Source organism: Hippocampus comes, unplaced genomic scaffold (assembly GCF_001891065.2).
Source record: "Hippocampus comes isolate QL1 unplaced genomic scaffold, H_comes_QL1_v1.1 scaffold76, whole genome shotgun sequence".
Lineage (NCBI taxonomy): Eukaryota > Metazoa > Chordata > Actinopteri > Syngnathiformes > Syngnathidae > Hippocampus > Hippocampus comes.
The window spans coordinates 2,710,477-2,730,039 of NW_017805277.1; the positions used below are offsets into that span (position 1 = coordinate 2,710,477).

The 19,563-nt window shown below is 39.3% G+C and overlaps 4 protein-coding genes across 4 annotated transcripts in view; 2 read left to right on the forward strand and 2 right to left on the reverse strand.

The window, feature by feature from the left end:
* Nucleotides 1-395: 395 nt before the first annotated feature.
* On the reverse strand, nt 396-4,476 carry LOC109516178 (cystatin-C-like). The gene is made up of 3 exons (XM_019870481.1): nt 4,193-4,476; nt 3,967-4,068; nt 396-844 (listed from the first exon to the last, which is right to left on the reverse strand). Exons 1-3 carry the CDS (start codon nt 4,391-4,393, stop codon nt 767-769), a joined length of 381 nt encoding a protein of 126 aa, XP_019726040.1. The 5' UTR covers nt 4,394-4,476; the 3' UTR covers nt 396-766.
* Nucleotides 4,477-4,556: 80 nt separating this feature from the next.
* On the forward strand, nt 4,557-8,973 carry ephx5 (epoxide hydrolase 5). The gene is made up of 9 exons (XM_019870463.1): nt 4,557-4,793; nt 4,871-5,087; nt 5,184-5,364; nt 5,601-5,810; nt 5,878-6,007; nt 6,433-6,644; nt 7,678-7,786; nt 7,867-7,992; nt 8,074-8,973. Exons 1-9 carry the CDS (start codon nt 4,771-4,773, stop codon nt 8,270-8,272), a joined length of 1,407 nt encoding a protein of 468 aa, XP_019726022.1. The 5' UTR covers nt 4,557-4,770; the 3' UTR covers nt 8,273-8,973.
* A 128-nt stretch (nt 8,974-9,101) lies between these two features.
* Nucleotides 9,102-11,199, reverse strand: mad2l1bp (MAD2L1 binding protein). The gene is made up of 3 exons (XM_019870475.1): nt 10,727-11,199; nt 9,899-10,155; nt 9,102-9,770 (listed from the first exon to the last, which is right to left on the reverse strand). The coding sequence occupies exons 1-3, from the start codon at nt 10,977-10,979 to the stop codon at nt 9,243-9,245; spliced, it is 1,038 nt and encodes a 345-aa protein (XP_019726034.1). The 5' UTR covers nt 10,980-11,199; the 3' UTR covers nt 9,102-9,242.
* Nucleotides 11,200-12,132: 933 nt separating this feature from the next.
* Nucleotides 12,133-19,563, forward strand: part of kif16bb (kinesin family member 16Bb) — a gene marked incomplete at its 5' end in the record, with an annotated part of 11,806 nt that continues 4,375 nt past the window's right edge. Inside the window, 10 exons of the mRNA XM_019870336.1 lie at nt 12,133-12,268; nt 12,383-12,498; nt 14,278-14,375; nt 15,817-15,932; nt 16,072-16,214; nt 16,468-16,636; nt 17,457-17,579; nt 17,682-17,854; nt 17,941-18,006; nt 18,084-18,143. Of these exons, the coding sequence (XP_019725895.1) occupies nt 12,133-12,268; nt 12,383-12,498; nt 14,278-14,375; nt 15,817-15,932; nt 16,072-16,214; nt 16,468-16,636; nt 17,457-17,579; nt 17,682-17,854; nt 17,941-18,006; nt 18,084-18,143 (1,200 nt within the window). The remainder of the gene's footprint in view (nt 12,269-12,382; nt 12,499-14,277; nt 14,376-15,816; nt 15,933-16,071; nt 16,215-16,467; nt 16,637-17,456; nt 17,580-17,681; nt 17,855-17,940; nt 18,007-18,083; nt 18,144-19,563) is intronic.

Below are 19,563 nucleotides of genomic sequence, written 5' to 3' on the forward strand. Positions count from 1 at the left end.
TGGGGGGGGAGGTAAATTTGAGAGGGTTTTGATTGTGATGTGCAGTGATTTGTGAGTTTTTATTTCGCGAGTGTTTATATTTTTTGGTGTGAGTTTGCGGCATTCATTTTTACTTTGTAGTGCTACAGAAAAATAAATAACAGTAAATACATTTCAGACTCAACATGTTATTTTTGGAATAATTCATACACACGTGCACACATCGGGTGTGTCCCCCGTGACCCTTGTGAGGATAAGCAGATCAGAAAAAAAATATTCTATCACAATGATGACTTATTTGCTTGTCATAAATTTTGATTCTCCATTGGCAGTTCCACCCTGCCGTAGATTAAAATACTGACCAAAATGTGCAAACGGGCAAATATAGCCCGATATGAGTGACTCACATGGGGATACGTTTGTGAAATGTTCAGTACTTTAATTTCATATGAAAACACAACACTTTGCTTATAAAAGGCAAATTAGCAAGAGTGCACATCTATATGTAGTAAGCTTGTTTCATTAAAATAATTTTAATTAAAAAAAACAAAAAAGAGTGCACATATATGTGTAGTTTCACTAAAATGCTGAAAAAAAAAAAAAAAGGAAATGATACAACCCAACATAAAATTGTGATACTTCGACCATTTCTTCTGCTACAGTCGTTATTTGCATGCTCTGTAACTAGTTGACTTGGTACAATAGATCATTTTTCCTATGATTGAGAACACTAATAAGTGTTTAAAAGTAATAGAGTATACTGATGTTTTCCCACGTGGCTCATTTTCTAGCAGTCCCTTGGCTCTAGCAGCTGCATGTCGCTCAGCCATGGGCGGCTCCACACAGAAAATGTGCACTGGTAAGGCTGAGGAAAGAGGTCAGAATCCATATCAAAATCAGAATCAGATTTGTTGGGCAGGTATGTAAAACACACAAAGAATTTACCACCCTCCAGAGGAACACAAAGCAAACAATGACCAACAGAGGGAGACAGAACGGTTCATGTACTGATTATGAACTGCAACAGGGAGAAAAAGGAAACACAATGTACCATGTGACATGATACTCTTTCAAAATTGATGCAAGTTAAGCACACCTAACAGATTTTTTTTTTTTAATGGGGTGGGGGGCGCGCGCTATCCTCCATGTTTTCCAACTCTCCCGGTTGCAACACACCTGATTCAAATGAACAGGTTCAATATCAGGCTGATGATCTGATCATTAGAATCAGGGGTATTGCAACAGGTAGAGATGGACAACATGCAGGATAGCGGCCCTCCAGGACTGGGATTGTCCACCCCTGTTCCACATATATCAAATTAGACATAAAAGTAGCATTACTATAAAGGAGCATAAACACTTAAGCACAATAACTGAAAACTAAACAAATTTCATTAATTTTCCAATTTCAAATGAAGCTGTTGCATGGCACTAAATTCCATGGAATAGCACTGCTAATGTTCGTGATTTTAAAATGTGGGTTGAGTCAGATTTTCAGAAATGCAGACATGACCAATGACAATAACATAAAATGGTAGTTGTCAAGATCATATTTTGTCTCTTAGATAGGCTCACCCCCGGCAGAAACACTCTGATTATTACCTCCCGGACAATAACGTTAACAAACTAGACCTTTGAGCCATGTGCCTGTGCAACGGTCAGCCATGCGAAACTATGGCGTCTCCAGAGGTGCTTAACGTTTAAGTAATAATTTATGCAAGTTTTTATACGCCATGAAACTTTTTATAAAATTTCTGCGGTAATTACACCCTGAAAAACCTTGCATTACATCCACAATGGTTTTATAAAACAGTAGAATTTTTTTTAGCTGCTGGAACCTATTAATGACACTAACATCAATTTCAATCAGGAAAGTTGATTGAAAAACAAGTACATCGAGTTAAAAGTTTGGTCACGGATTGAAATCACTGTCTCAGAGGTGCTTAACGTTTTAAGTAATAATTTATGCGAGTTTTTATACGTCATGAAACTTTTTATAAAATTACTACGGTAATTACACCCTGAAAAACCTTGCATTACATCTACAATGGTTTTATAAAACAGTAGAAACTTTTTTTGCTGTTGGAAACTATTAATGACACTAACATCAATTTCAATAAGGAAAGTTGATTGAAAAACGAGTACATTGAGTTAAAAGTTTGGTCACGGATTGAAATCACTGTCTGAATCGAGTTGCCACTATAATCGGAGTCGGAGAGAAAAGATTGAAAAAGCTAAACTTTCCTTGTCATTTTGATTGTGGTCAATGACTACGTCCACGATTGTTGGCCCTGACAAGTTTTCCCAGCAGATGGGGAGAAAGGATTCCTCTTACAACAAGATTATTATTTGCATGACCTTTAAAAGACATCACAAAGGACCTTTGCTGAGTTTGACTGCAAACTGAGTAATCAGCACATGTGCAATCTACACAATAACAAGATGACTGCCTTTTACTGTCAGACAGCATTTAGCCAGTGGACGTTTGCTGTTTGATCACTTGTTTTACATTTAAATTTTGCATGGAACAATAGCCTGGAGAGACAATTTTTTAAAAAAAACGAAGTAAAAATGTTTTGCCTCTTATTTGTAGAACAGGTTGTAAAGTGCTGTCCCCTGAGATACACTTGAATGTAGTAGATCAGGGGTAGGGAACTTGAGAGCCATATTCTGCCTATTTTAGATGCCTCCTTACTCTAACGCACCTGGTTTAATTGTTCATGATCGTTTCCGGCCTCTGCAGAGCTTGATGATGAACTGATCGTTTGAATCAGGCGTGTTGAAGTAGAGAGAGAGATCTAAAAAAGGTAGGAGGTAGCCATCTCCGGAGTCCCCTACCCCTGTAGTCGATTGATGAGAAAACGCTAAGTTCATTTGCCTGTGACATTTGAATCCAAATCTCCAATCAAATGCACACTTGCCTGGCTGTCTGTTTGTCAGTCCCAGTGTTCTTTTACATTGCTACATAGCATCAAAGTCCACTTAAAACTCCTAGTTGCGTAAGCTAATCAAAATATTTACAGTTACAAGGGTACAGCCAGTTTGCAAAGAAAGGCCAAGTTGACTGCGAGGATAGTCGGCAGCATGGTATTGCTGATAGGTTACTATTTTTAACACTTAGGTCGGAGCACTCTATATACGGTTAATTGCAACCAGGAATCTTACAAGTAAAAAAAAACATTTGGCAATCAATACCGTATGATCCAACTCCACAGGCAAAACAAAAACAAGGCTGTGCAGAAATAAAAACTAATAATGACGATTCATACCGGAGAATCGGCAAGGCCGTCGCACTGTTCATTTGGAGCGTCCTTCATGCAGTTAGTCTTCGTCATGTTGACGGTGATGACGTACTTGATGCCAGAAACAATCTGAAAACAAACACAAAAGGATTTACTGGTATTGTTTCCCTAAACTGTCGTTTAGATTCCAATGACAAATGATCTAATATGCGCTGATTTGTCGCTATACTGTAATCTGTACGTCGTCACTTACCTGTTTTTTAACCCCAGAGATCTAAAAAAGGCAGGAGATAGCCATCTCCGGAGTCCCCTACCCCTGCAGTCGATTGATGAGAAAATGCTAAGTTCATTTGCCTCTGACATTTGAATCCGAATCTCCAATCAAATGCACACTTGCCTGTCTGTCTGTTTGTCAGTCCCAGTGTTCTTTTACATTTCTACATAGCATCAAAGTCCACTTAAAACTCCTAGTTGCGTAAGCTAATCAAAATATTTACAGTTACAAGGGTACAGCCAGTTTGCAAAGAAAGGCCAAGTTGACTGCGAGGATAGTCGGCAGCATGGTATTGCTGATAGGTTACTATTTTTAACACTTAGGTCGGAGCACTCTATATACGGTTAATTGCAACCAGGAATCTTACAAGTAAAAAAAAACATTTGGCAATCAATACCGTATGATCCAACTCCACAGGCAAAACAAAAACAAGGCTGTGCAGAAATAAAAACTAATAATGACGATTCATACCGGAGAATCGGCAAGGCCGTCGCACTGTTCATTTGGAGCGTCCTTCATGCAGTTAGTCTTCGTCATGTTGACGGTGATGACGTACTTGATGCCAGAAACAATCTGAAAACAAACACAAAAGGATTTACTGGTATTGTTTCCCTAAACTGTCGTTTAGATTCCAATGACAAATGATCTAATATGCGCTGATTTGTCGCTATACTGTAATCTGTACGTCGTCACTTACCTGTTTTTTAACCCCGACCACGCCAGTCTTTACTCTGAGGAAAGGGTCCTCCGTTTTCAAATTATGTTGGGAAATGGCGAAGTTGAGGGCATTCTGCACACCTTCCTCATTGACGTCCACATCCGTCAGCCCCCCGACAAGCCTGCCGAGACCAACGGCGCAAACGACCCCAAGAAAAATGAAGACTACCTTTAAAATCATATTTCTGTATTTCGTCGCACTCAAGACTACAAAATATAGGTTGGCCCGGTCTTCCTCTCGGTTTTATAAACAAATGCGTCACAGCTGAGTCGCGCGATATGATTGGCTCATTTTGGGGCCAATCAAAGTCGTTTAATGCACACTCTCGGAGCTCTTTGGGCTGTCGGCTGTTGACGTTTTTGTTCCGGGAGTAAACTTGTCGAGGTTTTTACGTCTGACGTTCGTATTCGGTTCATTTTAAACGTCTTGCATTCGGTGATACGATACTCAATATTAGTATTTTGTATTCATTTACATTTCACAAAATCTGTGGAAGTTCTGTGAAATTCCCCTTTTAAGTCAATGCGCATTAGTGGGCGTTCACCTTTACGAACAAAATGCAAAGAGTACATTTTTTGAAGTAAGTAAACTTCTACAAGGGAGTGTTTCATTTGATTCAACGCGAAATCAACCAAATCGTGTGCTCACATGATGCAGAGACTCCTTCCTGAGCTTGGACGCTTTCCACAAGCAGGTTGTGATCGGCACTGCTGTTGCAGCAGGCGTTGCGTTGCTGTACATGCAGCACAGAAGAAGTCACAAGGTCCAAACTATTCCTCTCGGCGAAGGTTGGTGGGGAGCAGGCGAGAAACCACAGTCAGAAGACGACAACATCTATTCTTTTGAGGTGCAAACCTCCGATGATGAAATCAAGGTGAATTGGGTGGTTGACTTAATGTGTTCACGTTTGGTAAAATATAAAAGTGTGGCCTAGACTGCAAAAATCATGTACGCAATGGCAATTCCTCAGGACCTTCAAGAGCGCCTTGACAAGACCCGCTACACTGACCCTCTGGAAGATAGTGCCTTTGAGTATGGATTCAATTCAATTTACCTCAAGCAAGTGGCTTCCTACTGGAGACACGAGTTTGACTGGAAAAAACAAGTGGCAGTGCTGAACAAGTATCCACACTTCAAAACTAAAATCGAAGGTATTCATCTGATGTACTGCGACCACATTGGAAGGAATATTTGGGCCCTACAATGGAAAGGAAACAGAAATTATGAGAAAAGTTGTAAACTTAAAAAAGAAAGTTGTAAACTATGGTAACGTTGAAATATCCAACAAAATGTCAACACGACTGTAATTATTTCTTTATCATGTGGCAGCAAAAATTTGGATGAATTTCTCCAGTATTATTCCTTAAACTTTTCTTCTCCCCAACAGGAATAGACGTGCATTTTATCCATGTGCGGCCATCTCAACAAAAGAATCAAAAGGTTGTCCCGCTGATGCTTGTCCATGGCTGGCCAGGCTCTTTCTTTGAATTCTACAAGATCTTGCCACTCCTCACAGAGAGCCACACTGATCTCGCCTTTGAGGTCATATGCCCATCTATACCAGGATATGGTTTCTCTGAGGCCCCTCATAAACAAGGTATTTCTCCATAGTAGAAAGATGATTCAGGGCACGTTATGTTTTTACTCTATCTCCCTCTGTGCAGGCTTCAACAGTCTTGCTGCTGCCAGAATTTTCCTGAAGCTGATGGAGCGTTTAGGGTTCTCGGAGTTCTATCTGCAGGGAGGAGACTGGGGCGCTCTCATCACTACAAATATGGCACAGATGAAACCTCAGTAAGACAGCTTGCAAAAACAAGCTTCGGCAGTGGACAATATGGTGGCACCGTGCTGGAATTGTCCCCACACGTTTGTTTACTCCCACGGTAACAATTGGGAGCCTCGGTGTGGAACAATGCTTGCATTCATTGTGCAATAGACACTGATGCTGCAAATTCCTAAAATAAGCACAGCAATTGCAGGATCATTTGCTTGACATTGGGCGTCATTCACTAATAAATGCGTAGAAATGTAGTTACTCTGCACACACGTTGAGCGTACATGCAAAATCACCGTCTGGGGTTCAATAGTTTCAATGCCATGTGCATGTTGGGTAATGATGTGTGTTTGGCGGACCCCCCAAAGTTGCTCATTATTTCTGCCTATGCAAGGTCTGAGGCCCATTGTTTTTTCCTTAATCTTTTTTTTAATCTGCTATACAGGTGTGTGAAAGGTCTCCATTTAAACATGATTCTGTCAAGAAGAGGGTTTAAAGTGCTGCTGTCCCTCCTGATTGGCCCTTATCTGCCCTTCTTGGTTGGTCTGAGTCGGGAAGATGCCCGCCGCTTGTTCCCATTCTTTGAAAAAAATGTCTGGACCATCTTGAGGGAAACAGGCTACATGCACATTCAAGCAACCAAACCAGACAGTATTGGTAAGAATGCAAAAACACACAAACATACTGCAAAGGAGTGTAAACAAAAATACTCATTATATTACACCAGATTTGACTGAATAGAAATGCAGTGTTGTTTACACTACAGCTAGATGAGCTTTTATGATAATAAAATGTTTCGCATTTAATTACAATTTTCTTTGCCAAATTCTTTTTGGTTTTAAATTAATAAGCCAAGAAAAAAATGTCACCAAAACTAAATATAAATGATCTCTCTCTCTCTCTCTCTATATATATATATATATATATATATATATGTATGTACTGTACAAACACACACACATCACACACACACACACACACACACAGGCAACCAAACCAGACAGTATTGGTAAGAACGCAAAAACACACAAACATACTGCAAAGGAGGGTAAACAAATATACTCATTATATTACACCAGATTTGACTGAATAGAAATGCAGTGCTGTGTTGTTTACACTACAGCTAGATGTGCTTTTATGATAATAAAACATTTCGCATTTAATTACAATTTTTTTTGGTTTTAAATTAATAAGCCAAGAAAAAAATGTCACCAAAACTAAATATAAATGATCTCTCTCTCTCTATATATATGTATGTATGTACTGTACAAACACACACACACACACACTTCACTTTGGGGGTTTCGGTCTTAATGGGCACGTAAGAGGCATGCTTATGCATGGCTGCCATTGGTTTAACAGGCTGTGGAGTGAATGACTCTCCTGCTGTGTTGTTTACACTACAGCTAGATGTGCTTTTATGATAATAAAACATTTCGCATTTAATTACAATTTTTTTTGGTTTTAAATTAATAATCCAAGAAAAAAATGTCACCAAAACTAAATATAAATGATCTCTCTCTCTCTCTCTCTATATATATATATATATATATATATATATATGTATGTACTGTACAAACACACACACATCACACACACACACACACACACACACTTCACTTTGGGGGTTTCAGTCTTAATGGGCATGTAAGATAGGCATGCTTATGCATGGCTGCCTTTGGTTTAACAGGCTGTGGAGTGAATGACTCTCCTGTAGGCTTGGCTGCTTACATTCTGGAGAAATTCTCCACCTGGACTGACCTGGAGAACATACACTTGGAGGACGGTGGACTGGAAAGGTCCGAGAGTACATTTGATCTTTTTTCCATTTATCAGCAGTATTCATGGGATCGTTCACATCTGTTGTTGCTTTGCACAGGAAATTTAGCCTGGACGACCTCCTAACAAACGTGATGATCTACTGGACCACAGGCTCCATCGTCTCCTCCATGCGCTTCTACAAAGAGAACCTCAGTAGTAATCTTGACAAACGGATTGATTCAAGGTTTGTGGATTCATAACCACACTTGAGGCCCAGTATTTTTGGAGTCACGTGATGACTATAATCCTTTGTTGTAATTTGTAGAACAAGAATATTTGTGCCGACTGGGCTGGCTGCCTTCCCTGGAGAGCTGATGCACTGCCCTAAAATGTGGGCCCAAATTAGGTTTCATAACATCGTCTCATACACTATGATGCCTCGAGGTGGTCACTTTGCTGCCTTTGAGGAGCCTCAGCTGCTTGCCAGTGATCTAATCCAGTTTGTTCGAAAGGTGGAACGTTGAACATATGCATTTGTTAGTCTGCGCTCCCCACATCCTACAATATCACACGAAATAATGCTCCTAAGGCTGTCATTATTATATGATTCTTAATTGTCACACAATTATAAAAAGTAGGTTTTAAAAACGGGAAAGATTTTGACTAGATTTAAAAATCGCTGCAGGGTCAAGGGCACGAAAACTGATTTCCTTGAATCTCTATTTCAATATACTTTTCAAGTGAATCATACTACAGCATTTGATTTGACTGTGTTTACATTCACAAAATAATTTGCATCATATGCATATGGCCACATTACTCGTAACTGCTCACAACTGCTTCAACACAGGGCTTCAACAACATCTAAGTTAACATTCTAAACAATAATAAATCCTGGAATATGTGGCTATATATCGCACACATACGTACAGTAACCATACATACACACACAGGTGGGTGCAAAAAAGTCCATTTACTCATCAAATTATTTCACAAAGGTTAACAAACTAAAATATTTAATTGTAATTTTATGTATTGCATGTTTTGAAAGCAGCGACATTGTTAAAATTATGTTCAGATCATTTGGTAACAAACATTTACATTGAAAAATCACTTTTTTCCTTCCTTGAGGTATGGCAAATATTGTTAATATTGGCAAATATGCTTGAATCATTTTGTTGATCGTAAACATTTCACAAGTATATAAACAAGTTATTTAAATAGACATATGGCTCCATCTTGTGATCCGATTGGTTTATTCAATCTTGCTAATTGATCACTGGCCCCCAAAATCCTGATCATGTAAAGCTTGATATTTTTGTCACATTATTAAACAAAACATCAAATCAAGAATCTGTCTTGCATCAATCAATTAAATTTTAATACCAATAAATGTTGCAGTGTTTCATTAAAAATATGCCGGTAAAATGTTAAAATACTGCATATAGTCCAAATTAATTTGAACCATGATTTTAAAAAGTAGCACATTTGCAATCAGTTTCGAAAGCCTTTGATGGCTCTAGGTGCTTGAAACCACACATATTCGTGGCAGTCCACTATGTCTGTGCTTTTGTTCCCGAAAGTGCACAGGTCAGTACAAAGAGCAATAACTTGCTTTTTGACACACGTTGGCACTTTAAATTGGAGTTTAGGATGAAACCAACCTACCCCACAGTCCCTGTGTGCCAGTGCCAAGACTGTGGTGGGCATTAAACGGCCTGGTCTACTATCAGACAAAAGGTCAGCTACAAAAAGCGTGCGGAAGAGTTGTCTTAAACATGACGACACCCGTAGGCAGTGATCGCCACTTCCCAATACCAGCGCCTCCAGGTTGATCTCGTATATCTCTTTGGGGAGGATGATTGAGCCACCCATAAGCAGCAGAACTTGGGGAACCTTGCTCAGGCAGAACAGCACCTCCAGCTGATGCAGCACCTCCTCCAGGTCCTGCAGCGTCTCCTGACACTTACGCCTATTTGCATCTGCCAAATTCACCTGCCTTCGACAAACAACATCTTCATCCTGAGAAGTAAGAACATACATAGAAGAAGTGTATGAAGACTAAATCAGAACAAAAAATTTTGCACGGCTATGATGAGATTCTTATCTACATAATGTGCGATAGGTGCGATGTAGGATTGGACATTCACCACTTTTGAGTCTTGACATTTCTTCTGGGAATACACTAGTTGGTCATAGGTCATGGGCAGTTGTTGCCTCTGATACAGAATACACTTCAGGATTTCGCTGACAAAACGGCAACAGCCTTCCTGAGTCACAGTTCCCGGGAAGACAACGTTGACAATTCCCTCCTCCTTGGCCCTTCTCGCCATCTCTGCATCACTCTCAGCTGTGTGGAATAGTTGTTTACCAGCTGTCACGCAGCAGTCTCGTTCTTGCGTGTTTTCTGTCAATGCAAGCAGAAAATAGATGAACAATGGACCCATTTTCTAAATCCGAGGTCACTGGATGTGAATCAACAACCATATTCTCCATAACGAGGAGGATGGAAACAACATTCATCTCTGAACAGTGTCTGGAAGTAACAAAGTACCAATATGACACTTATTTCATTTGTTATAATGGCCAATTGGGCAATTATGGGTGTATACTTGTATACAAGATTGTATACTTGTATAAGGTACAGTTTCTTTTTTCCTGATGATATATTCATGTTTTTTACTTTTGAGCTTTTCGGAGTATGCCCTTTTTTGCGTTACTTAAGTACTGGAATTGAATCGGTGTTTATGCTGTGGAGTCCCCGAAAAGTATGTGCACTACGTCTAAAGTACAGATTGCAAGTTACCGTACTTGTGCCACCCGTGTCTGTGAATATCCAGGATAAATTAATTTAAAATGAAACGACATTCAGATCAATTTAAAATGAGACAAAGACGACAGCAAACGCTGTAGTCTAGATAGATGAATCGACCCAAAATACATTCAAAGTAAGACTCTTCAACAAAATCTGCTCTTACCAAGGAAGTTCCTGGATGTGACGCTGATGATAACATTTTCTTCGGCGTTGTTGACCTGATCGTGGGTTGCTCTAAATTCGCGTTCAGAACATTTGACTTCCTTTTCACCTACTACTGTTTTACCATCTGCCGCACGGGCAATTTCTTCCGAATATCCGTGTGAATTTGAATCGACGGGAACATTCTGTAACCTTGGCGCTATTGCCACTTCCATTTCCTGAAGTTTTTCTGTAGACGGGGACGGATTCTTCATTATTCCGTTGCCCTCGGGTTTTGCAATTGTATGCGTATGTTTTTTTTTCTTTTGGTTTGTTTGGTTTTTTTTTTGATAAACGCGAATACCGTGCTGTCGATTTGAAAGTTGCCGCCGAGTGACTGAATGCCAATATCGCAAGGGATCATGGGACACATGAACCTACGATGCATTCAAATGCAGACGGAAATTGCCGCCATCAAATGGTGAGCGCTGTAGTTGTCAAATGTCATCATGGGAACCGTAATTTCCTCTTTTCACCAAGATGGACCCCACTTTAATAGGATTAATGAGCAATAATAGTGATAAAATGTGTCTTCAAAAATAGCCACTGCAAACACGTGTAGCTTACTGTTTAAGAAAAAAACATAACTTCACATTCTTGCATGTTCAAAGTGGCATTCAGAGTACAGTTAACTATGATGAGACAGAATTTTCTTGACAACTGCATGATAAAAACAGTTTGCTATCAAAACTGTACAAAATTGCGTCCATAAAATTCAATTATAGAGTACAGTACGTACAATGCTACCAAGCTCTTCTTTTTAGAAGATTGCAAAATCAATAGTTTCCCTTCTTTTTCAGGACTTAATCCTGTCGAAATGTGCAACTATAATTGATTTTATTTCAGTCCGAATTATTATATTATTTATTACCGGTATGTTATGAAAATACCGTGAATATTGTCTTCTCCCCTCAACAGTGGAATTAGAAGGATTGGAAAAAAATAATGCACAATTGAAACAAATGACAATAACTGATTTCACTTGACCACGAACAAGATTTGCGTGTATAATTGTTATTACAGTATTACAATAACACTCGACTGGACCATCAACGTTTCAATCTGATCTTGTAGATAGCGACCTCTAACGGTGTAAAGGTGCAAATCACAAAACGATATATGACAGGGTAGGTCACAGGTGAATTAATTGGCTGGGGATCTTCTCACTGTCTGTTCTCACTGAACAATAGGTAATTAACCACCCCCCCCAAAAAAAAGATTTTTATTTACCGTACTCAGAATACGCTCTGGTTTACCTCTCAAGAGAGAACAGCTATTATCCAAGGTGGTGACTTGTTTGGAAGGAAACACAATACACTTGTATAAAGTAGAGTGTCTTTAACAGCAATGCACTTCGAGCCAGATTAATGCAGAGTAATTGGCACTTTTGAAATTCTTCAGCCATCATCGGTTCGAGGGGACGATAAGAACACAAAGATATTTACTTATGACTTCTCATATGACTCAACTGACAGAAGTCCCTCGTTTGCATCCCAGGAGAAGGTAACTGGTTTCATGTGCAGTTGCACATTATGCTTTCCTTTTTTTTTTAGAGTATATTAAAATGTTTTTTGTCTGCTTAGTTTTAACAGTCGACCAAATCTTTCTTTTTTTTCAATTTTCAATGATCTGGGCGATGATGTCTTAAAAGCCGCATTTGAAGGTTTCAATGCCTGCGTGTTTGCCTCCGGTCAAACTGGATCAGGCAAATCTTACACCATGATGGGTCATGCAGTAAGGTTTCCCCATTTCCCACTTCCGATACATACATTTAAATCTATGTTTAATGTGTCATTCACTCTTCACAATATTAAGTACACCATGCATCACATGCAAGAGTTATGACATTCCTGCAAAGATGACACGGTTCAGGTTTGATATGATTATATGAGACAGAGCAGAATAAATTGAAGTAAATCGGTCAATTTGAATAGAGTTAGCCGGGACAGCCCAAGTTTCTCATGTCAGGAGGGAGAGCTTTCCAGAGGCCGAATGTCTGTTTAGCCCATGGTGGTCAAATGACCACATTGCAATTGCAGTTTGCGATTAGAGCTGTTACGATACATCTTTATTGTTATTATTATTATATATGTATATATTTTATCATCATTCAAAGTTTGTTTCATGTCCAATTCACCGATGGCACTTGCAAAGAATGGGTATCTGGAGCAGCAGGAGAAGCATTTTAAAACAGTACACGTACGTATGCTAGTTTCTACACTTAAGACGCTGCAAAGGTGCATCCCATGTCTCTGCATCAGGTCTCTACTCAGGAAGGCAGTGATTTCCATTTCACAAACTATTGTATCAACTTCATTTTTCTGTTTTGTGTGTGTGTGTGTGTGTGTGCACGTGCGGTAACGAAGGTTGGTTGCTTGAAAAGTAGATCTTCAGTCAAAAAAAGTGGAGCACCCCTTATGTAAACATTCACACTAGAAATTACTTTTGCAAGGCATAATGTGAGAGGGGAAACGGGCAACTTCGCAAGACAATCAACGAGACCAAATTGGATGTGCTATGAAAACACACTGGTTTTGAGTTTTCTATTCTCAAGAAGCATCGCCCAACGTGAGCTGTTGACAACATTTACATATAGTTTTCATTATAAACATGGAGATTTCTAATTGTTTGGGTGCTATTTGTTAATAACTATCTACTTTTGTGATCTATGGATGAAGATTAGATTACATTTTTCAGAGCTTTCTATGCATGAATCCAGGCAATTCAAAGGGCTCACACAATTTCTTGTAACTGTGTGTAAATTCAACCAATCCAGGTATATCTGAAATCCTGAAGATAAGTGTTGCAAAGCTTGTTATGGGAGATGCGGATGGTCAGCAATGGCCTTGTCATTTTTATTTAGTTTTTTCTTCCACGGGGCAGTTTGTGTTTTGAGTAGGTGCCATAAAAAAGTCACATTGATGAAAATTAAGATGAAATCTCATAACCATGGTTCATTTAAAATCTATCCGTCATTCACTGCTATTGTCCCAATAAAATCAACACTGAGGATCTTTACTCTAGTCGTGCTCACGCTTAGCGAACATGAATGCAATGCTGACGCATTTTTACATTCGGAACGGACCTCATCAGACATCCCCGCTTTTCTCTTCATTTGTCTCCATGTTTTCCTGCACTAATCAGAAAAGGTGATGAGTGCAGCAGCGCGTAGCTTTTCCATTTCCCACCTTGCACTCAGATGTAAATTTCACTCTTCCAAGGAGTAAATGAATGTCTACGAGGACAGCATGACTGCTCCTTTCAACATACTTGATAATTACATATAACGTTCTCAATGCGTGCTATCTACCGCTGTGTGATTAAAACAAGGGATGAAGAGATTGCCTTCACGCGTCAGTAACTTTTCGTGGTAGTTGTTCCACTGCTTCGGTCTCAGCTTGCCGCTTTGTGTCAACAGCAATACATAGAAACTCACATTAAGACAATATAACAACATCACTAGTACTACAGAGTTTTGAATGTTGTAAGCACTTCTTTTGTTTAATTTGCCAGGAACAAAACAGTTTAATCCCATGGATCTGTGAAGGCCTGTTCTCCAAAACATCAGAGAAAAGCACGAGCAATATGGTGTCATTTCGTACAGAGGTCAGGTATGGGATGTTTTTTTTTTTTTTTTTTTTTAATAAATAATGACATATGCAAACTGACAGAATGTTGTTTCAGTGATGCAAAAGCAGAACAGCAATGAGGGAAATGAGATGTACACAGGAAGTACACAGGAAACTTTTTATCATTTTGTAATGCTGGATATGCATATTGATACAAATAATAATTATACACTCTCCCCTAGGAATTAAAGTTTATAATCTGGATTCTCTTTTTTTTTCGTTTTCAATGCAACACTGCTCCTAGCCTCCACATATGGGTATAAATACAGTATTGCAAACATGAGTCCGGCCTCTCCTCAGTTGCATGACTAAATGTTTTAATTTTTCCTGCACCACACTAATGAATATAACTACAACATTCTGAAAGTCAATGTCTTACTTTTGTTTGTAACAAACAAACAAATGATTGCTCCACTGTATGTCTTATTGCCAGCTGCTTCCCCTCAGAGTGCACCTTGCCCTACTTTACATCTCATTTTGCTCACAAAGAACGAACTTGCAAAGCAAACAATTTCTTTTGTGCCCACCGCCCCCAGATTTTCCAGACTTCCTGCTGAATTGAGAAAATTCACGTGTATCCACAATTTTTGTGCTTGGAGTGCAGTGGTAAATTCTGCTTTGGTTAAATTCAACTCTGCAAATGTTTTTTGTTTGCCTTTCAGATCACGTTACACTGACAAAAAAAAAATGATTACAGTTCAATATTCTTTGTTCTGTAATTGCGTCTGTTTGCTTCAGTCCCCTCATATCCGTGGTCAAAAATGGTACCATACTCTTTGACGTATGAGCGTACTTCTTATAAATATGAGAGCAATGTAAGCACTTGCAAACCAAAAGTAATCGGAAATTTGAACTTTGTTGTGTGTCAACACAGCAGAACACAGTTGCATTAATACTTGAAATACTCTCTCTTCAGCTTGTTATGTGTTCGAATCAAACACTTTTGCTCTCTTGTTGTTGACAGTCTTCATTGTATTGTGTGTTATAAAACATGTATGGCATATGTTTCAACTGGATTTTTTAAAAAAAAATTTTAATATCTACCTAAATTTTTTTTTCTTTTTAAACAAGAAGGTTAAAATCTTATTTGAACAAAGAATTTCTATGGCTCTTGAGTTAAGACAATCTCGGTAAGGGTAGGTAAATCTATCTGGGCTTGAAAGCAATTTGGATTAATCATAGAAAATCCAGTTTTCACTGTACATTGTCACATCACCTCATATTAGGTTCAATCAAGGTGAACTTCTGGTTCTGAATTAAATGTTGCGTTTTATTGAAGCTTACTCAGTTTCACAACTGCTTACCTTTTTTGGGTGGGGGGAGCTTTTGACTGGTGTGCCCATTTTTATTTTTGACTTTTGGTGTTGTCATTCACAAACAACTAACACTGAATCCCTTTTTGGACTTTGGATTTGGACACCATCTTTATGGAAATCTACAATGAACGTGTGTATGACCTGCTTAAAAAGAAGACTGTAGTTATGGAGAGTGGAGGCTTAAGAGTGAGAGAGCACCCGAGAGATGGACCATATGTTGAGAGTAAGTGATGCCATCACCTCGACCCCCCCCCCCCACACACACACACAAACACAAACACACCCTTCCTCCTTATATACTTTTCTCCTGAGTTGACAAATATTGACATTTCTTAAATAATAAAAACTTCTTCTGTGCTTAGATCTGTCCAAGCATTTGGTACATGACTACAGCAACATGGAAGAGTTGATAACTGCTGGGAACGCCAACCGTATCACTGCCAGAACAAGGATAAATGACTCCAGTAGCCGTTCGCATGCCATCTTCACCATCTGCTTCACTCAGGTAAGGTGTGGTATACATAGGGAGTGTACTGTGTTGAACTTGAGCAGATCATGAAGTCTCCCGAAAATTTTGGGAGGTTTATCAAGGCTAAAGTGTGCCTCAGGAGGTGTAATTTAGCCTGATTCTCTGGTGGTGTCCTGAACATTGTCACCAACTTCAAAGGCTAATTATTATTATTTTTTTTTCCATTATAACTTTTTTTGTCATACACTGTGCTTTGAGTATTCCGCTGTGAAAGCTTTTCTTGCCACAGAAATGGTTTGATGCAGAGTTGCCACACGAGATGCTGAGTAAGATCCACCTGGTGGACCTGGCTGGCAGTGAGAGGGCAGACACCACACAGACTTCAGGCATCAGACTAAAGGAGGGCGCCAACATCAACAAATCCCTCGTCACCCTGGGCAATGTGATGTCAGCTCTGGGTAAATGGCATTCAAAGCAGGACTACTGACACCATGTGTACTATTATGCTAACAGGACGATGAACAGGAAAACAGAATTAAGCTCAAAATTTTTCATACCCTAAAGAAATGTTGAGTAAAAGTGACATTTTATTTGAAGGCCGGATAGCTTGTATTCATACCTAATTTCACGACAGCTATGGAAAGTTATTGGTAAGTTAGTAAAGTTTTCTCAAATTGTTTGACAATATCGTCACGTTCCTACACTAATGGCCGAAATCAGGGGTCTCAAACTAATTTTTTCATGGGCCACATTGGAGTTATGGTTTCCTTCGGAGGGCTGTTATGACTGTAAAGCCAATTAAATGTATGATTACATAACGCTGGTGTCGGGCGGAATCCTTGTACCTCCAAAATCATCATTCCTCAGGAGAGCCCAGAAACGTTTGTTCCATCATTACCATTGCATCGTCAAAGGACGCACACCAGTATCAGCACTTCAGATTCATCAAGAATTTGTAAAAATAACCCACATGTGGTCTGACCAACAGTATAGATTTGTGAAAAAAAATATGAAATTATGATATTTATCAGATTGTGACAGGCAGGTTTCAGTCAGATGCCAGCGGTATACGGAACAGATTGATGACAGTGTGTGTGTGTGTGTGTGTGTGTGTGTGTATTTTTTTGGGGTGGGGGGGTCAAAATATGACTTATGCCATTATTTTAAGAGGCTTACAATATGTGAAAAATTACTGTTGTGTAACTACAGACATTCCTGAGGGCTGAATAGAATTGGCACTTAAAAAAAAATGCATGTGTATTCATTGTGACCTTCCAGCCGAGCTCAGCGTAGGACACCCGACAACAAAAAAGATGACCTTCATCGCTGACAGAGACTCGGGTCTTACATGGCTGCTTAAAGACAGTCTTGGTGGAAATTCAAAAACGACTATGATTGCAAGTGTGCACTATACACACAAATATTTGCCTAAACCAGGTAATCCTCTTGGTTTATACTGTGTCACTCATCTGCGCATTTCTCTTTGATGACCTTTCGTTGCAGCCATTTCTCAAGCTAATGTGAACTATGGAGAGACTCTGAGCACGTTGCGCTATGCCAACCGCGCTCGAAACATTATAAACAACCCCACAGTGAATGAAGACAGGAGTGTGAAATTGATCAGGGATCTCCAGGCAGAGGTTACCAGGTTGAAAAGGCTACTAGAAACCAAACAGGTGCTGGATTGTTACTTTCAGACAATTTTTGCAGAGTTCATTAACATGGGCATATACAGTATTTACCCATGTACTGCTTGCTACAGGTTTCTCATCGAGAGCTGTCTTCCTCACTGAAGGTAGAAGAGGAGTTGCATCAAAATGAAGAGAAGGTCAATTTTTCTGCTGCTTAATGGACACTTTTGGGGTGCTTAGTTGTTCAACTTTGCAATGATTTCCATTTATGCAGGTTTATAGTCGAACCAAAGAACTGGCCTGCAAATGGGAGGAGACTCACGGTATTCTGCAGGTACAGCAAGTGTTACATTTGTCATAGGTTTCTCTTGTTCTTCCTGCATTTATTTCAAGACCTAGATAATTAAATTGCAAATTTGTATTTTATAGATCTAAAGCTGAACCCTTTTTTCATGGGGAATCTCCTGGGCCAAGTTAATGTCTATTTGACTTTGAGACATGAGTTCTCCGTATGTAAACGCCGAATGGAAGTATAGATTTTTTTTTTTAGCAATTGTCGTTTTATTTCTTAATGATTTCATCCGTCATACCTTCGATATTTCTTGGTTACTCCTACCTAGTTGTGATCAACACAGAAGTAGTTTTGACACTTGTGCTTGCAATGAAATCACCCCGCCAGTTGGTGTCTCTGCAGCTCCTCTCAACATCCAGAAATGTTGGAAGTTGTGTTGGCGGGAGAGAGAGAGAGAAAGAGAGCGTCAACCTGGCATGAAATATAACTTTGCATCGAATCAGATTGAAGTGGCAGCCAAACGTTGAGTTGTTGAAATACTCCTCAGGTGAGAGTGTGACAATGTTTGGAAGAAGAAACCAGGAACCAAACTGACATGCACTCTCCCGCAACCCAATATTGCTTCTGAGGCTGCGAGCTTGTAAAAAACCCGAGGTTCTAGAAAAACGCTTTGTTTCAATAGTTCACAGTGACTGCTGAACAAATTTCCTCTGAATGTTTTCCAACATCCCAAATCACACCAAATGTCATTGTTTTGGGCTCCATCATAGTTCGCCAAGTAGTCTGTTCCATTATGCATAAACCGGGATCGTGACTGTCATGAGAAGTAGGGGTTGATTTATTGTCCAATAATACATGCTAGCGGATATATTTTGATTAGTTGCATGTTATTGAGCAGATTTCATTACACCTCTACTACTCTTATTTTTAAAAAAAAAAAAAAAGTCTGAATACAGGTATATTTATATTTTAACACTGGCTTTAACAATTTATTTATTTATTATTCTTGTATGATGATGTTTTATACCTATATGTGTCAGTGTATATTGCGGTATTAGTGTTCAATGTTGTCAGTTAGCGGCTGACCTTTTGGGGATTGAGAGCACTTTACACAAAACAATGGTACTGGAAATCATCAGCAGCTGTCACTGCTCCTAATTAAGAAATCTTCATTATTGACATATGGCACTTTAATCTTGCACTGGTGAGCATGCAGTATTAATGAAGCAGCTTTTTCCGAATCTATTTTGGAGATAAACATTGTCCATTTGCCAATAGGCATCATTACAGCAGTTTTCATTCTTGAAGAAACTTTGTGGCATCCGAGCAAAAGGCCACCGTGCCGGTGAACAGAAGGCGCTCTGGTGATGCCAGAACTACAATCATTGTAACAACTTTTTGCATGTGACATTTGTCTCGCCAGCGTATTTGCATTTTGTGTGGGTGAAAAATAAATGGGATT

What these genes read in the sequence shown, in the direction of transcription:
- mad2l1bp (XM_019870475.1), bottom strand. Translation starts at nt 10,979, where the DNA reads ATGAAGAATCCGTCCCCGTCTACAGAAAAACTTCAGGAAATGGAAGTG. An exon ending in CACATCCAGGAACTTCCTTG is followed by an intron (nt 10,156 to 10,726) that starts GTAAGAGCAGAT and finishes TTGCATTGACAG; the next exon opens with AAAACACGCAAGAACGAGAC. An exon ending in AATGTCAAGACTCAAAAGTG is followed by an intron (nt 9,771 to 9,898) that starts GTGAATGTCCAA and finishes CTTACTTCTCAG; the next exon opens with GATGAAGATGTTGTTTGTCG.
- ephx5 (XM_019870463.1), top strand. Translation starts at nt 4,771, where the DNA reads ATGCAAAGAGTACATTTTTTGAA. An exon ending in AACCAAACCAGACAGTATTG is followed by an intron (nt 6,645 to 7,677) that starts GTAAGAATGCAA and finishes TTGGTTTAACAG; the next exon opens with GCTGTGGAGTGAATGACTCT. An exon ending in GAGGACGGTGGACTGGAAAG is followed by an intron (nt 7,787 to 7,866) that starts GTCCGAGAGTAC and finishes TGCTTTGCACAG; the next exon opens with GAAATTTAGCCTGGACGACC.
- LOC109516178 (XM_019870481.1), bottom strand. Translation starts at nt 4,393, where the DNA reads ATGATTTTAAAGGTAGTCTTCATTTTTCTTGGGGTCGTTTGCGCCGTT. An exon ending in TGGTCGGGGTTAAAAAACAG is followed by an intron (nt 4,069 to 4,192) that starts GTAAGTGACGAC and finishes GTTTGTTTTCAG; the next exon opens with ATTGTTTCTGGCATCAAGTA. An exon ending in ACGGCCTTGCCGATTCTCCG is followed by an intron (nt 845 to 3,966) that starts GTATGAATCGTC and finishes CTCTTTCCTCAG; the next exon opens with CCTTACCAGTGCACATTTTC.